Source organism: Anomaloglossus baeobatrachus, chromosome 5, assembly GCF_048569485.1.
Source record: "Anomaloglossus baeobatrachus isolate aAnoBae1 chromosome 5, aAnoBae1.hap1, whole genome shotgun sequence".
In the NCBI taxonomy this organism is placed as follows: domain Eukaryota; kingdom Metazoa; phylum Chordata; class Amphibia; order Anura; family Aromobatidae; genus Anomaloglossus; species Anomaloglossus baeobatrachus.
The window spans coordinates 111603196-111621258 of NC_134357.1; the positions used below are offsets into that span (position 1 = coordinate 111603196).

The window sequence follows — 18063 nt, forward strand, 5'->3', positions numbered from 1 at the left end:
CACAGTCTCCCCCGTTTCCACTAACTGGGCCACACACACCCCACTTGACTGGCATCGGTTGAGCCCCCTTTTGAAAAAGAAAAAGATGCTTTGCATGAAGCACTCTCAAAAATACGCGTGCCTTTCTCGTCCCCTGGCTGACCCAGGGGAAGAAAAGTCCTCTGAGAGCCATGACTTGTTCATCTTGGTTCTTTTAGAGACACAGCGAGGGGACTCCAACCACAGTCTCCCTCGTTTCCACTAAATGGGCCACACACACCCCTCTTGACTGACATCAGTTCATGCCCCTTTTCAAAATGAAAAAGATGCTTTGCATGAAGCACTCTCAAAAATACGCGTGCCTTTCCCGTCCCCTGGCTGACCCAGGGGAAGAAAAGTCCTCTGAGAGCCATGACTTGTTCATCTTGGTTCTTTTAGAGACACAGCGAGGGGACTCCAACCACAGTCTCCCTCGTTTCCACTAACTGGGCCACACACACCCCACTTGACTGGCATCGGTTGAGCCCCCTTTTGAAAAAGAAAAAGATGCTTTGCATGAAGCACTCTCAAAAATACGCGTGCCTTTCCCGTCCCCTGGCTGACCCAGGGGAAGAAAAGTCCTCTGAGAGCCATGACTTGTTCATCTTGGTTCTTTTAGAGACACAGCGAGGGGACTCCAACCACAGTCTCCCTCGTTTCCACTAACTGGGCCACACACCCCTCTTGACTGACATCAGTTGATGCCCCTTTTGAAAATGAAAAAGATGCTTTGCATGAAGCACTCTCAAAAATACGGGTGCCTTTCCCGTCCCCTGGCTGACCCAGGGGAAGAAAAGTCCTCTGAGAGCCATGTCCACATTGTCAGTGGACAGACACGTGTGCTTATCTGCCAGCAGACCCCCAGCAGCACTGAAGACAGGTTCCGAGAGAACGCTGGCTGCAGGACACGACAAGATCCCCAAGGCGTACGTGGCGAGCTCAGGCAATTTATCCAGATTGGAAGCCTAAAATGAGCAGGGATCAAGTTGCACATTAATGGAATCGATGTTTCCTTGCATATACTCATATATCTGTGTGTCCTCCTCTTTTTCCTTGTCCAGCTCTTTTGTTTTCGCATGAGTATATGTCCTTGTCACTTTCCCATGTGTTGTGAGTTGTTTGTCACCTTTTGGACACCTTTGAGGGTGTTTTCTAGGTGTTTTTCTGTGTTTGTGATTGCCTGCCATTGTTTCCTATGCAGTTCGAGTTCGGTTCGTCGAACGTTCGACGAGCCGAACTCGAACGGGACCTCCGTTCGGCGAACCGACCTCGAGCCGAACCGGGACCGGTTCGCTCATCTCTATTTAGGACCGAACTTGAACCTCATGAACCTGAGCATAAGCCCGGATGCCGAACCCCATATAAGAGCACAGTTCTACTCGCGTTTTGCACGGACGAGTTCAATCCGATAAAACATCGGATTACACTTGCACCAGTGCAAAACTATGAAGCAGTGTCCATCTGCGATTGATTTCTCATGCCATAGCAGCATGCGGAATGAATTGCAGCATGCTGCGTTTGGCACCGAGTCTCGGCTCACGCATCCCTATACAAGTCTATGGGAGTGTGTGAAACATCGCACTGCACTCACATGTAATCTGTGGTTGCAGTCATACTGCCGGCGTGCCAGCATCTGTAATTGGTTGTGGAATGTAAAAATAAATAAATAATTGGAAAAAAATAATGTAGAGTCCCTCATATTTAGATACCAAGTGCAGATAAAGTGGACAGCTGCAAGGTGTAGCCACCAACTGTGCACGATACCTTGGTTGCGTGTCCCCCGACGCTGCAGTGAACAGTCACATTATCTAATGAGACTGTAAACTGCGGCCTCAGATATAGCAGAACCAGGATCATCATAAGACCTTGTGAGGATAACGTTGGACCTGCACTGGTGTTTTGGGGGTTAATACATAGGAGAAAGAGGGAATTTGTGTTTTTTTATTTTTTTAAATACAGGATTTTCTTTGTGTTTTGTGTTTATTTCTTTTTCCCTACAGGGTTAGTAATTGGGGATCTCATAGACCCCCTCCCCATAACTAACCTCGGGCTTGATGACAGTTGTGATTTTTTGATAAATCACAGCTGTCATTAATCTCTTATATTACGGCACGTCGTTTTTTTACATTCCTAATATAATTTAAATAGCCACATGGCGTCCCTCGTATTTTCGATATACAGCCAAGATAACATGCACAGCTGGGGGATGCAGCCTGTAGCCATCTGCTTCATGTGTCCTGGGTATCAATATACGGGGAATCCTGCACCATTTTTTTTTTCAATTTATTTATTTTTACACTCCACAACCAATCACAGACACCGGCATGCCAGCAGACTGACTGCAACCAATCACAGATGCTGTCACAAAGGATGGGAGAGGGAAGCAGTGAATATGCATGAGGGTTAATCAGCGAACCCAGAAGTAGCTGTGTTTGTGTGTGTATAGCAGAGCTGTGTGAATATGTTACAGAGTTATTTGTACCAGTGGTGTGTGTATGTAGCAGAGCTATGTGCATGTAAAAGAGCAGTGTGTGTATGTAACAGAGTTGTTTGTAGCAAAGCTGTGTGCATGTAACAGAGCAGTGTGTGTACTAGAGCTGTGTGTGTATGTAACAGTCGTTTGTAGCAGAGCTGTGTGTGTTTAGCAGACCTGTGTGTGTATGTAGCAGAGCTGTGTGTGTATGTATCGCAGTGTTGTATGTTGCAGAGCTGTGGGTGTCAAAGCTGTTTGTGTAGCAGAGGTATGTGTGTGTGTGTATACAAAAAATATGGTATATTTGCAAGATTAATTTACATTTGGAAACTAAATAATAACTGTTTGCATTGTTGGCCCACTCCTTTAACAATTTGTAGAGTATGATTTAGGCCAATAAATGAAGCTATAAGAAATGATATGCCGTGCAGAAGTGTGTTGTATAAACCTGCAAACTCTAAGCGCCATCTTCATTGTTTTCCATTTTTTCAGCTACTTCGCAGCATTAGGATTTACTTTAACTATACTTAATATTTTAAAAGATTAAACACGGCTGGTTTAAGCATGTAAACATTATGACCTCTTCAGGTTAGTTCCAAACAGTCCGCAAAAGTTTGTAATTGCAGCGCTATTTAAAACCCTATCTGACATTGTGCCAATTGATGTTTATAACAGCTGCTTTCACCTCTCTTCAATTAAGTAGTACCTGAGTCCTGCCAGGAATTCCATCACCGCGTTGTAATTGCCCATATTCCAACAACACTTTGCGATATGCACCAAATGGGAGAACACTTCCCTCTTCTCTTCCATGGACCCCGCAGCAAGGATTAGCCAGGTCACCCATGAACTAACCTGAAAATATAGAAAAAAAACCAAAAAAAACACAACAGTCAATTTCACAAAAAATTTCAAAAGTATCAAAAACATTAAAAAAAACTAAAAAAAATAAACCTAAACACACTTTTAAAGTTTTTTTAAATACAGAAATTTAGTACAATGTTAACAGATCTCGTATGTTACATTGTAAAAAGGCAACAAAAGCTAGAAGGAGCCAAAAGATATATACTATAGTATATGCAATTCATCATCTATAGTTGGTGGTAATCCCACTACTAGGAAACCACTGATCTGAAGGACAGGGCTCTGTAGTGCCCAATTTCACAGATGTGCCACACTTCTTTATTCATTCATTCATTCATTCATTTATGCGACTACTGGAAATAGCAAAGCACTACACTCAGCTACTGTCATGAAGGGTAACGTAGAACCTGAGAATAGGGGCACCTAAACTGGCCCTCAGACTAGGGGCCCTAACTGTCCCTTATTCCTGAAGTACTTCTGAATGTGAAGAGTTCTGGACCACCAGTGTAGCCCTGACTCCTGATGAGCCCTAGGTCTAATACCCCCTCACTCCCAATCCAGGAGAGGATGCACACAAGAAGGCAGATTGGGGGAAAACAAACTCAAACTCACAGCAATTACTCACAGAGGTATAAACAACATATGCAACAACATATAACCACATATCAGTAGGAAATAAAGAAAAGGAAGGAAATAAACTACAAGAGTATTTCCACAACACCAGAATAGCATACAGCAGTTCACCAACAACTGGATCACAACAACAAATGGATTGGTATCGCTAGAGCTATGATCGGCATGGAGGAGCAGATTCTACCATCTTTTAAAGTGCCGAGGCGGTCGTGATAGGTCTCCAGAAACTCGTCACCCTAGCAGCAATTCATATGCCAGCAGAAACTAACTCCTGCTAGACCAATCACCAATAAGCATACAACCGGTCGACGCCCGGCTCTACATGAGCAACTCAAAAGCACCACGTGGCGTGTTAGACTTTGCAGTGTGAAGAGGGTAAGAAGGCGCCATGACATCTGATGAGTTTAGAGCTGAATGCCATGTGACAGCTATTTTCAGTAATCCCATAGACAATGAATGGATCAGTGCTGTCCATTCCTGACCACTACTCAATTCAGACGAGGCATTTCAGAGACAAGTTCTCAGGATTGGAGATGAGGGAAACTGTGGAAGTTCGGTTCAGCGGGTGAAGGTGGACTTTTGATAAAGTTCAGTTTGGGACCCGGACTTGACCTGAACCCCAAGGGAAGTCACTATTTGGGTAGTTCGGGTCTCCACCCACATGCAGCCAGCCATAAACCGATCATTTCCAGGGGCTGCTGGGCTGAGTTTTTCCTTTCTATGGTGCACACAACATCCAATCATGCTGTTGTTACCCTCAGTGTGAGCCGATCAATCACTGCAAGCGGCTCGCACTGGGCTGAGCACCGATGCTCGCATGAGGGGTTTGCATACATAAAACACCCGAACTCTGATTTTTGGGAAAAGTCTGTTAATACCAAACTTAAGGTTTGCTCATCTCTAGTGATCAGCAAGTTACCTATGATATCCTTGATATCTTTTTACAACTCCTTTAAAATCTGCTTTCTAGACAGTAATTTAGTGTACTGTGTATGATTCCTCACCCTAAAGCGGGGTTTACACACCGCAATATCAATAGCGATATCGCTAGCGAGTGTACCCGCCCCCGTCGTTTGTGCATCACGGGCAAATCGCTGCCCTTGGCGCACAACATTGCTAACCTTCGTCACACATACTTACCTGCCTAGCGACGTCGCTGTGGCTGGCAAACCGCCTCCTTTCTAAGGGGGCAGTTCGTTCGACGTCACAGCGACGTCACTAAGTGGCTGCACAATAGAAGCGGAGGAGCGGAGATGAGCGGGCCGAACATCCCGCCCACCTCCCTCCTTCCTCATTGCGGGCGGCCGCAGGTACGAGGTTGTTCCTCGTTCCTGCGATGTCACACATAGCGATGTGGGCTGCCGCAGGAACGATGAACAACCTGCGTCCTGCAACAGCAACGATATTTGGGATTACAGGCCCGTTACATGCAACGACATTGCTAACGAGATATCGCCGGGGTTACGGATTCCATGACGCACATCCGGCATCATTAGCGACATCGTTGCGTGTGACACCAACGAACGAGCGTTAACGATGGAAAATCCTCACCTTATCGTCCATCGTTGACACGTTGTTCCTTTTCAAAAAATCGTTGATTGTGGAGGTCGCAGGTTGTTCGTCGTTCCCGAGGCAGCACACATTGCTATCTGTGACACCTCGGGAACGACAAACAGCTTACCTGCAGCCACCGGCAATGCGGAAGGTAGGAGGTGGGCGGGATGTTACGGCCGCTCATCTCCACCCCTCCGCTTCTTTTGGGCGGCCGCTTAGTGACGCCGCTGTGACGCTGAACGAACCGCCCCCTAAGAAAGGGCAATTAAGTCCCTTGTGACGGGTCCTAACAATGTTGTGCGCCACGGGCAGCGATTTGCCCGTGACGCACAACCGACGTGGGCGGGTACGCTCGCAAGCGATATCGCTAGCAATATCGCTGCGTGTAACGGGGCCTTAAAATGACTGGACAATGATCAACGATATGGTGAGTATTTTTAATCGTTGACAGTCGTTCGTGCGTTTCACACACAACAACGTCGCTAACTAGGCTGGATGTGTGTCACGAATTCCGTGACCCCAACGCATCTCGTTAGCGATGTCGTTGCGTGTAAACCCCGCCTAAATCTTAGGCTGCAATCCCTTAGCACAAGAGACTTCCCAGAACTGCTTTCATCACTATATACGTCTATGTACACATCCATATATTACTGGTGCACCATGGCTTGAGAGTACAAAGTCCTTTTCTTGCCTTTCACTATTTGATCATTACTTGAAAAACATAAAAGAAACAATAAAAGGAATATGTTAATATCTGAAGTTTTACTGGGATAATCTAAAATAAAAGGAAAATCCCAATTCACTATTTGGTTTTATTTTTTTTTAGATGAGGGAAGTTCCAAAACATTATTTGAGCGTTTAGTATTTTCTTTTCTCGAAAAATCATTTTACCCTTTTAAGGCAAACCAATGTATTTGTTCACTTTCTAAGGCAAGCATAACACATTCATAGCTGTCTTTACGATTTTGGAAAGGAAATAAAAAAAATAAAAAATGAAATAATGGATATTTCACTAGAAAATAGAGGATTTGTCTTTTATGTACTAAAGGAGTCCCCTCCTGGTCCCCTCTTTGTTCCCTTTCCAATAATACAGACACACGCAATGTTTATATCAGTGCACCCTTATTAAGATGAATCTTCTTTTGCTTAGCTTTTTCACACTGAACTAAGCCAGTGTTTACCACCAATGCATTAAAACACCTTAAGTAATTTCAATGTGCTAATAAATAACAAATACACATTTCCTTAAAGGTGAACCGTCAGTTTAAGTTTTATTTCATAAATTAATAGTACACGTGATAATAAGCAACTCTGTAATTTATCTTATCAGACAAATTTGCTTCTATTCTTAATTCTGAGGTAAAATCTGTATTCAGTGAAGACTTTCCTGTTACTGGGATAGAACATGGCAGTTGTTACTGATGAGATTGTATCATGACAGGAGGATGGAGGAGCTAGAGGCTTGGAGAGGAGCTAGAGGCTGAGGGAGGAGCAAGAGACAGGAAGGAACTAGATGCTGAGGGAGGAGCTAGATGCAGAGCTCCACCCCTTCTATCTACATAGAATCTCATCAGCACCAACTGCCATCTCCTATCTCAGTAATGGGAAAGTCTTCCCTGAATACAGATTTTATCTCAGAATTGAGATTTTTGATAATGACTAATCAATTCTGGCTGAGAAAGAAGCAAATTTCTCTGATGAGATAGTACACATGAAAATAAGCGAGTTTGTAATATAACGATTTATTAAATAAAAATGATAAAGATGGTTACACTTTATCTTATTCTGCAGACTTTTCTTGGTGGTCAAACTTTCTCAGATCACTCAATAAACTAAATTTATAAATTAACAGAGCAATAAGGAGATCCATATCAGATGTTTACATCCAGCTGCTGCTGGAGCTTTGTGTCTGACCCCCACCGATCAGATATTGATGACCTATTCTAAAGACAGGTTATCAATATCATAGTAGTGGACAACCCTATGAAAACTCGGCATTTCACAATTCTTGACAATAAATTCTAGTACGCATTCCCTCTCATAGGTCAGTTGGGATCTCTACAAATTCTTATGAATGTGAAGTAATACTAAATACAATGGGGCATGTTATGATCCGATGTTCAATGACTACCATGAACACAATTCACCAGAGTCGCAGGTAATAACGTACCAACCGTAAGCCCTGAACATAACACCACACTAGAAGTAGCTGGGCAGCAAACCTAACAACCTAGATACCTGAAACCCAGCCGGAGGACTACATAACCTAAAAGGCAGAAAGAAAATATCTTGCCTCAGAGCAGATTTCCCCAAAGAGACAATAGGCAGCCTCCCACATGTATGGACTGAGAGCAAAGATGAAAAAACATACACAGTAAGAGCAAGATGGAGCAAAGAGAGGCCACACTATACTAAATACAAAACACAGGATAGGGAACTCTTGCGGTCGGCATAAAAACCCTATCAAAACTTCCTACATGGAATGTGCAAAAAAAAGAAGAGTAATCTAACGTTCACAATCCGTACAAGACTCTGGTAGGAAAAGACTAGCCATTACCCTGCCGACTAACCCTTGCTAAGATTAATAGAATAGACTGACTAGGAAGATAAATCTTCCTTATCTGAAGGCACAAACAAACAGGATTCAATACAAAAGCCTTCAGAGGAAATTCACAGAAGCAATAAGCAAATAACACACAAAAAGTATGAAGCAAAACCAAGAACTTAGTTTAGCTTGATAGCGGGGAAGCCAGGAGAACAACAGACAGATTCCTATAGTCTTCAGGAATTTCAGACAACTGGCAAAGACAAACAGCCAGCACACGCCTATATTCAAAATCAAGGTTTTTTGCTGCCAACCAGGTGAGTAGAACAGAGGAACAGATTCCAAATCACTAACATCAATGACCACAGGAGGGAGTCCAAGAGCGGAGCTCCACCAGACAATATTCACAACAGGGGCAGATTCATCAAAGCTTTTAAGCCAAAAAAGTGTCATAAAAACTATGCAAAGTAGCAATTGCTTTTGCACAATGGTAAGTGGCAAAAAGATTTTGCAACTTTTTTTGGCATTTTCACGCCAGTTTGAATTAGCTCTGCCACAATGGGTGGAGCATGGGAGGAACCATGCTCGACAGGGCATAGCCTTGCCATCCACTATAGTCATCAAATGTTCTGGGTGCCAGGAACGTCTGTGACAGGAGTAATATTTCTAGCACGGCACACAGAGGGGCACACCACTCAGAAGATACATCAAATTCATTAAGTGGCCTGCAGCCTCTTAGTTCAGGATCTTCTACTCCAGCAAGACGAGTGTAGTACCAGCGTGCAGTTCGACAGTCTTTAAAAAAATAGCCTGAATGATTTTTGTTTTTTAGCTTTTATGTTTTTCATCAAATTTAGGGGTGCTTCACACATAGCGAGACGCTACCGAAATCGCTGCTACGTCACAGTTTTGGTGACGCAACAGTGACTTCATTAGCGATCTCGCTGTGTGTGACACTGAGCAGCGATCTGACCCCTGCTGTGAGATCGCTGCTCGTTACACACAGCTCTGGTTCGTTTTTTTATTGTCGCTCTCCCGCTGTGACGCAAAGATCGCTGTGTGTGACAGCGAGAGAGCGACGAAATGAAGCAAGCAGAGAGCAGGAGCCGGCATCTGGCAGCTGCGGTAAAGCTGTAAACAGGGTAAACATCGGGTAACCAAGGTGGTTACCCGATATTTACCTTCGCTACTAGACTCCGCCGCTCTCATGCTGCCAGTGCCGGCTCCCAGCTCTCTGCACATGTGGCTGCAGTACACTTCGGGTTAATTAACCCGATGTGTACTGTAGCTAGGAGTGCAGGGAGCCAGTGCTAAGCAGTGTGCGCTGCTCTCTGCACATGTACAGTAGCTGCAGTACACATCGGGTTAATTAACCCGATGTGTACTGTAGCTAGGAGAGCAGGGAGCCAGCGCTAAGCAGTGTGCCCTGCTCTGCACATGTAGCTGCATTACACATCGGGTTGATTAACCCGATGTGTACTGTAGGTAGGAGAGCAGGGAGCCAGCGCTAAGCGGCTCCCTGCTCTCTGCACATGTAGCGACGTTATGATCGCTGCTGCGTTGCTGTGTTTGACAGCTAAGCAGCGATCATAACAGTGGCTTACTAGGTTGCTGTTACGTCACAGAAAATGGTGACGTAACAGCGACGTCGTTATCGCTGTCGCTATGTGTGAACCCAGCCTTACAGTGGCTCAAAAATTAGATAAATAGATAGATATATAGATAGATAGATAGAGGGATAGATAGAGGGATAGATAGAGGACAGATCGCTGCATTTCCCACAGTCGGCAGTGAGATCACATTACCGGCCGTGGGAAATAACCGGTAATTACCTCTGCTGTCTCGCTGCGAGGCTACATTCATTCAGCGCTGTGTGTCAGTTGTGGCTGGATGTAAGCAGCGCAGGACCTGTGGATTACGCCGGAGCTGTGGATTACGTCGGAGCTTTGTTTCGGGAGGAGTTAATAAAAGGGTGAATGAGGCTTATTTGTGTTTTATTTAAAATAAAGGATTTTTCGGTTTGTGTTTTTTCACTTTACTTATGGGTTGATCATGTCAGCTGTCACATAGACGCTGCCATGATCAAGCCTGGACTTAGTGGCGGTGATCCGCCGGCATTAACTCCTTGTATTACCCTGACTGCCACTGCATCACGGCAGCAGGAAGAGCCGGGGACACTCCGGTACTGCCGCATAATGGATGCGACAGTCCCGGGGCAGCTGCGGCTGATATTCTCGGCTGCGGGAGGTGGGAGGGAGGCGGGGGACATTAACCCTGCCCCTCTCCCTCCCCAGCTTGAGAATACCGGGCCGCCGCTGTGTGCTTACCTCGGCTGGACGGTAAAAATACAGCAGAGCCCACGTGTTTTGTTTTCTATATTTCCGTTTGCTTTCTATGTGTATTCTATATGTCTGTGTCTGTGTTCTATGTCTGTGATGTCTGTGTGTGTGGTGTGTGTTTACTCTCTGCTCCGCTTCCTCTTCCTGTCATAATGACATCACTTCCCTGCAAAACCGCAGGCAAGTGATGTACATTACCGCAGGTAAACCGCGAAATACCGCAGGGAATAACGCAGGAAAACGCAGTGAACCGCACAGAATTTGCTGCCTGCGTTATTCCCTGCGGGATTTCACGATTACATTGCAGTCAATGGAGGGAAATCCCGCAGCGACGTGCTGAAAAGAATTGACATGCAATTGTTTTTGCTGCGGGAATCCCGCAGCAAAACATGCAGCTGTCAAATTCCGTCTAGTGCGCACAGGATTTTTTTTTCCCATAGCTTTTGCTGGTGATTCACTGCAGAGATGTTATGAACATTTTCTGCAGCGAAACATGCAGCAAATCCGCGGCAAAATCCGGTAAGTGCGCACAGGGCCTAAGATGGTAAGAAACCATCTCTGCCTTATCTATGGTATGTCAGCTGTGTCTAACAAACATCTTCCTGCTCTGCAGCTGCATGATCATGTAATCATGTAAAAGCAGTTATCTCTACATTGACATTTTAGGATGTCAGTGTAGAGTAAAGTGTGGACCACCCAAACATTTAAGTCTAGGTGTGGCCCGGAAGTAGTTAAGCTATAGTTTCTTGACAAGGAATCTGATAAACATCAGTTTTAATGACTTGAAAAGTGTATGTAAACTTTTTTATTTTTTTAATTTTTTTCTGTATAGCTTACTAAAAATTTAGGGACAACGAACATTTTTACAAACACTGGAATACCATAAAAAAATAAATAATTGAGATTTTAAGTCATATATGTCTACAACCCATAATTTTGATACAAAGTATTTTAGCGGCATTCACTGTGACATGTAAAATGATAATAATTAGAGTAAAAAAACAAACACACATTTTTCTAGCTTCAAAAAATTCAAGAACACCTCAATTTTTTTATGAACAGGATAAAAAAACAATGTGTTCTATTTTTACAGACTATTTGGAAATTTGTGCATGGTTGGCAGTCTCATGTTTGAGTTGTGAATGAGGGCTGCAAGTATGCACTGTCCTGTAGGAATATCGGAAAAAGTTCAGAACAGACGACCAAATCTAAATGATGGTGTACAGTTTGCATTTTCTTAACACTCGATGTACCTTAGTAGCTTTCAAGAAGACACATTGTTATTTCATTTAAGCTCCTATTTGGAATGACGGATCACAGGAAGAGTTTTGTGTATAAGGAAGGAGAGTCGCGTGTATGATCTGGGAGATCCATAGTATTTATGAAATAATTTATGTCTGTGGTCGGTCGGCATCACTAAGCAACAAGGTATTTCCATAATTTTGCTCAGAGAAGGTATGACATGGATCACCCTATCCTCTTAAGCCAAGATGAAAAGCTTCCAGCGCTTGAGGAAACCACAGTAATCCCCATCAACCTAATACAGCCAATGTTTAACTACAAATTCAATTCCACACATAATACTCAGATACTATAATCTGTGTCACATTCATTTAGGAGTTTACTGCCAATTAGAAACCAGATGGACAATTTATGTAGAAAGAATAAAAGATTAATGACATGACAGTGTAAATCTGCGTAAACACTATAGTAATCTCATTTACCTACAGGATCTTCTCTGGAAAGGGAAAATCAAATTTCTCTTATTTAATGTATTACGTAATTTCATTTCTGGAATTGAAGCAATTGTGGAAATGTTACCACACAGAGATCAGTATAGATAATTTATATAAGTCAGACAATCTTGTATGTTTCCACGATTTGCTCTCAAATGAATCATTGAAAGAGTTCTTTTTCCATTGAATATTTAATAAACCCAACATGACTTTGTGCATAAGCCCGTTGGAACAACAACATTTATAATATTTGCATAGCCAGCATATAAATTATATTTAAAGGGAACCGGTCAACCTTTTGCATTTTTTTTAATTATTGATATGGACATACAGGTGGCAGAAAAGTGAAATTATCCATACTTGTATGCCTCCTGGTATGCCTCCCTGTATGCCTCCTGTATGCCTCCTGGTCATTTGGCAAAAATCCGCTTTTATATCTTCTATCTTCCAGGCTATGGGGCATGTGATGCTCTGTTTTAAACCCAGAGAGAGGCTTCAGTTCAGTGTAGTTTCCCAGTAAAATGAGATTGCCTTGACGTGGCTACTGAGCAGATATAGAAATGGCCATTTTGTATGCTAAATATCTCATTTTTTCTTAGATTTCCTTAAGGAGTAATGCACGCATATATTTCACACATACTCCCAAAATCCTGAAAAATCATCCTAGGGCGCATTTTCAAGGTAGGTCTTATTTTCAGGGAAACAGGGTACCTGCTGAAAAATTATACCTGGGATGCAATGATCTTAAAATGTATTGTAGTAAAACTGATATGCAATGGTAACAGTCATGTGGTATGTTTTTTCATGCCTAAATGAGTTTTCTACCTTGGACGATCCATTTTTGCTTCAAATATAACCCAATAGGCTGATCTTCAAATATCTAGCTGATGATCCGCACTGCATGGTTGTAAACTGTACACTTGGTAGCAAGTATTCAATTAGCTACTTAACTGATGGAATCACTGCACTCAATAAGCAGATGCCGATCAGTTGCAGTTGTCATGTGACATAAAAATCTCATGTGACTACTGGTAAACAAAACTCATATCACAGGTATGATGATGGTTAAGGAGGTACTAAGTTACTTAGTTCTGTACTGCTGACATATTAAGAATGGGTAGTCTAGTAGGGGGTCAACTCCTTCAATGAGCTTACTAGGTCTATCCAGGCAATGAATGGAAATGGATAGATCTAAAGAGTAAGTTTATATTAAACTTTATTTTTCGAAAAATGACACATGGACAGAGGCTATCAGGGACAACATTTGGTCAATAAAGAAAAAGAACTATTAAGGAAGTGTTGATACATGGGAGAAGGGACAAAAGTCTAGTGACAGCTTTCCTGGTTAACGATGGCCTACACACTGAGTAGGTCATCAATATAGCTCAGTGAGGGTCACACCCAGCACCTCCACTGATCAGCTGTTATTTTCTCCAGTGGACGCCAAATATAAACAAGTGAGTGGCAAAGCTGTGTTTAATGTGTAGAGCCAGCTGCCGGGTACTGCAGAACAGATCTTTTCTTTTGATAGATTTTCTGCATTACCCAGCATTGGCTGCTACACAGTGAATGGAGCTATGCTCTGCCGCTCCACTCAAAGTCTCTGCATCCAATCGCCAAATCTAATAACTGATCATCGGGTGCACTGGGTGTAGGAACCTACCAATCTCATATTTATGACCTTTCTTAAGTTATGGATAGTTCATCAATATGCTGGGACCTCTTAAGTACTTCATAGTTTTTAAAGGAATTGATCATTACTTGCAAAATCCTTAATAATGTCCCCAAAGTGCTGCATATAATTTAAAATGTATACCTACCTTCAGGTCCGCTCCTCCATCTTGAAACCCAATTGTATCCCCTGCTGGTTTTGTAACCAGAGTGGGAGACAACCTGTCACAATATCATGTGATTGCTGAAGATCGCAGGGCATTGGTGTGGAACGTATTGTGAAGACTGCAGCTGATCACTGACTGCTGATTGGCTGCAGCAGTCACTTGACAGTTTATGGAATGAGTAAAGCAAGGGTGGGGGGCACAGAGCAGATAAGGGGCGCTAGTTTAAGAGGTAAATATACATTTTTTTCCTTTCATGCAGCCCCTTCAGAAGGGATTGTTTAGAAGTGGACAACACCTTTAATTCTTTATTAGGACAACTAAATTTGATTTTTAGCAAGACATGCTGCATTGTATAAGACCTATATTATATAGACCTCCATTACTGTCACTTCATTTACTTGCCATGTAGGAGCCTGGGTAAGGCTGAGTTCACATGTCCAGTAATCATCTGTTAGAACGGGTCCGGTAGAAGTCCATTGCCAAAAAAGTTCTGCAAACAGAACTTTTTTGTCCGTTGCTAAACAACTGATTTCCGCCGGAACTTTTTTTTTTTTTTTTAACATTCAAGTCTATGGAGAACGTTAATAGATTGCTATTTAGCCATACGCTATTCTTCTACTTGTAAGGGATCTGTTTTTTCTTACAGGATCTGTTTCAAATGGAAGATAAATAGCAATCCGTGATTGGATCCGTTCTCCATAGACTCCAATGTAAAAAAAAAAAACCACAACCCAGATCTGGCAGAAATCAGTTGTTTAACAACGGACAAAAAAGATGTGTTTGCAGAACTTTTCTTGCCAACAGATCTCTGCAGGATCCATTCTAATGGGCGATTACAGGACATATGATCTCAGACTAAGGTGAATGGCAACAGTAAAGGCCCATTTACACACAACGATATCGCTAACGATATGTCGTCGGGGTCACGGAATTCGTGACCCACATCCGGTGTCGTTAGTGACGTCGTTGCGTGTAACAGCTCCGAGTGAGTGTTAACGATCAAAAATACTCACCTAATCGTTGATCTTTGACACGTCGTTCATTTTCAAAATCTCGTTGGTCGTTGTGGTCGCAGGTTGTTAGTCGTTCCTGAGGCAGCACACATCGCTAAGTGTGACACTCCAGGAATGACTAACAACAGCTTACTTTCCTCCCTTCGGCAACGAGGTGGGTGTGTCTTTAATGCGGCTGGTCTCCACCCCTCCGCTTCTATTGGTCGGCCGCTGTGTGGCGTCGCTGTGACGGCGCACGAACCTCCCCCTTAACAAAGAGGTTGTTAGCCAGCCACAGCGACGTCGCTAGGCAGGAAAATGTGTGTGACGGGAACTAACGATATTGTGCATCATGGGCAGCGATTTGCCAGTGACGCACAAATGACGGGGGAGGGTATTTCACGAACAACATTGCTAGCGATGTCGCTGTGTGTAAAGCAGCCTTAATGCCACTAATCTGAAGGCTTTATACAGGCTGGTGACACTCTATATGGACTGATAAAACAAGTTTATTAGATACTGAATGTAGAACAGGCGGACAATACATCGATATTTCTTTTACCCGGAATGGTCAGTTTAAACATTGCATCTGTAAGCGCGAGTAATAAAATAGATTCCATGTTGAAGGTTTGCTTGCCATCTAACAGCCAGGACTTTTTACGTATGCCGTGTAACTGAGAATGGTCGTCTGCTGCCTGACAGGAACAATCTGAAAGTGCCTATTGATTTGTCTTTGCATATTTCAAGAAGCTTGCAATGGAATCCCTCGGAGAAGTGGATCACACGGCACATTAACAGGAACAGACAATCTCTGGAAAGCTTTCTCTGGGATACAGTATAAGAAAAAAAAAGAAATAAAAACGGAAACCTGGTCGTGTTTACCATTCTGCGTGCTGACAGAGGCGAAACATAAGCCTCAACCTACACTGTTTCCTTATTAAGTCAAATAGTCGCGTTTCTCACTACTCGTATATTAACTATTAATTTAATCAAGTCATTTTTCTTCTAAAACAAGAATAAAAATGCTTATAAAAAAAACACATTTTCTTATTTTTGTTGTAAGAAATCAAACAAAACAATTTCATACCCAGTATATAGAAGAGTAAAGGCCGGTTCAGACCTCAGTAGTTTTGGGCAATGTATCGTCCAATGAACTTTACACTTAGCTGACCGATATAAACCTCATGCACAATGGAGATGAACACATGCAGCTGTCCATGGACCCAGTCACTGACCCAACGTTAACAATGGCAGTGTAAACCTGGCCTTTTAACGACACATGAAATGGAAGAGAAAAAAAAATGTGTCTAAAGGAACAGTGCTTCTGTATAGGAGTAAAGGGTGCTTTACATGCTGCAACATCGCTAGCGATCTTGTTAGCGATGTAACACTCCAGATCGCACATACGATTTGTCGAGATCGCAAATGTGACCGGCGCTATAAAAATATGACCTGTGTGCGATCTCGGCAAATCTTATCTGCGATCTGGCGTATCACATCGCTAACGAGATCGCTAGTGATGTCGCAGCGTGTAAAGTACCCTTAAAGAAAGGACAACCATGTATAAAAACAGGTATAATATTAAACACAAAATAAAAAATCACAACAATTCTCCGTTATGCATGATAGCGACTATAATATGATAAAAGTCACATCCGTTGAACAGATTCCCCCTTCATTAGCCAAATATTGGAATTTGCAGAAGAGAAATGTATTGGATTTTTAAGCTTGATGGCCTCGGAGCAAAAGGGTTAAATCTATCCATGGAGAAAGTCATATAATATCAGGTTGATAATGCATGTGTCATGTTAGTAATAGTTTTATGGAGAGTTAATGTCATGTAGCACTGCAAGGGTTTATAAGGGTAATGAGGGAGGGCCATATAAGAGGTTTAACTCATCTCATGGTTTCATTGTATACTGTATATATTTTTATGCCTGAGGAAGGAGGTTTCCCTGAAACACGTTGCATGTCTTTCTGCCTGAGGAAGTTGGTTCCCCCGAAACGCGTTGTATGTTGTTTATGCTGATATTAATGTTCCAATACACCCGCTGTGTCATCCTTGTAAGTGATGGATCGTCACCCATTACTACAGGATAGAGAATGTATAATTCGAGCAACACCTCCATTGATCTACTGGAATCATGTGTTGAGCTGAAGCTATAACATTTATCCAGCGGAGCGGCAGCAGAGTGGTGTAAGCCTCACACACTGCAGGGGTTAACTCCTCATTGACAAGATCAATGGAAATCCACCAGGATACAAGGGTTCGAGGCGATCTGCCTCCTCCCTGCCATGAGAGCTCCTTACCTACAACAGCTGTCCACAGTATATGTAAACTGTGTGGGAAGCAGAATATGACCACTCCAGAAACTGCAATACCAATCAGTCACTGACAGCCGGCTGCCGACTGACAGCCAGCTTTGTACTGATACACTGCTGAGTTGGCTGTCAGTCAGAGCCGGGCGTGGTTACAGCAGTGACAAGCCGCGCCCCTCTAACTGAAAGCCTGAGGCTGTAGGGAGGAATAAAGTTCATTTTTTACCAGCATAGGGGCTCTCACAACACTCATCAGAATGCTATTAACCTGCAGATAAACCACATATCTGCAGGATAATAGCCTTTTTTTACATGACAGGTTCACTATAAAAAAAATACTTATTTAAAATTAAACAATTAGATTACGTATATGGATAGTCCTAACTTATTTTATATACATATATATATATATATATATATATACGTACCTTACATTTTAGTATATTCTTGGTTGCCCACCAAAAATAATTACCATCAATTACATTATATAATTAGAAGCAGTGAACGTTCAGCTGCGTCCTTTGGGTACAGCTTGTACTGAGATGTTGCAGACAGTCACAGAAGCTCCAATTATAATGAAAAACCATTCTTTCATGATACAGAAATAATGAACACAACCAAAAACTCGTACAGATTTAAAAAAAATGTGTACTTATGTCATAAGAGTTTGGTTATATTTAGAAACTAAATATACTTTATATGTTGCAGTGGCTTTTACATTCAATGTTAGTATCATCTGCAATTTGAATGCTCTG

The 18063-nt window shown here is 42.6% G+C and overlaps 1 protein-coding gene across 9 annotated transcripts in view; it reads right to left on the reverse strand.

Moving 5' to 3' along the window:
• Window positions 1–18063, reverse strand: part of PLCE1 (phospholipase C epsilon 1) — a 400168-nt gene that overhangs the window by 137298 nt on the left and 244807 nt on the right. For all 9 annotated transcript variants that reach the window (XM_075348768.1, XM_075348766.1, XM_075348765.1 and 6 more), the window contains exon 5: window positions 3198–3343. In XM_075348768.1, coding sequence (XP_075204883.1) covers window positions 3198–3343 — 146 coding nt within the window. The remainder of the gene's footprint in view (window positions 1–3197; window positions 3344–18063) is intronic.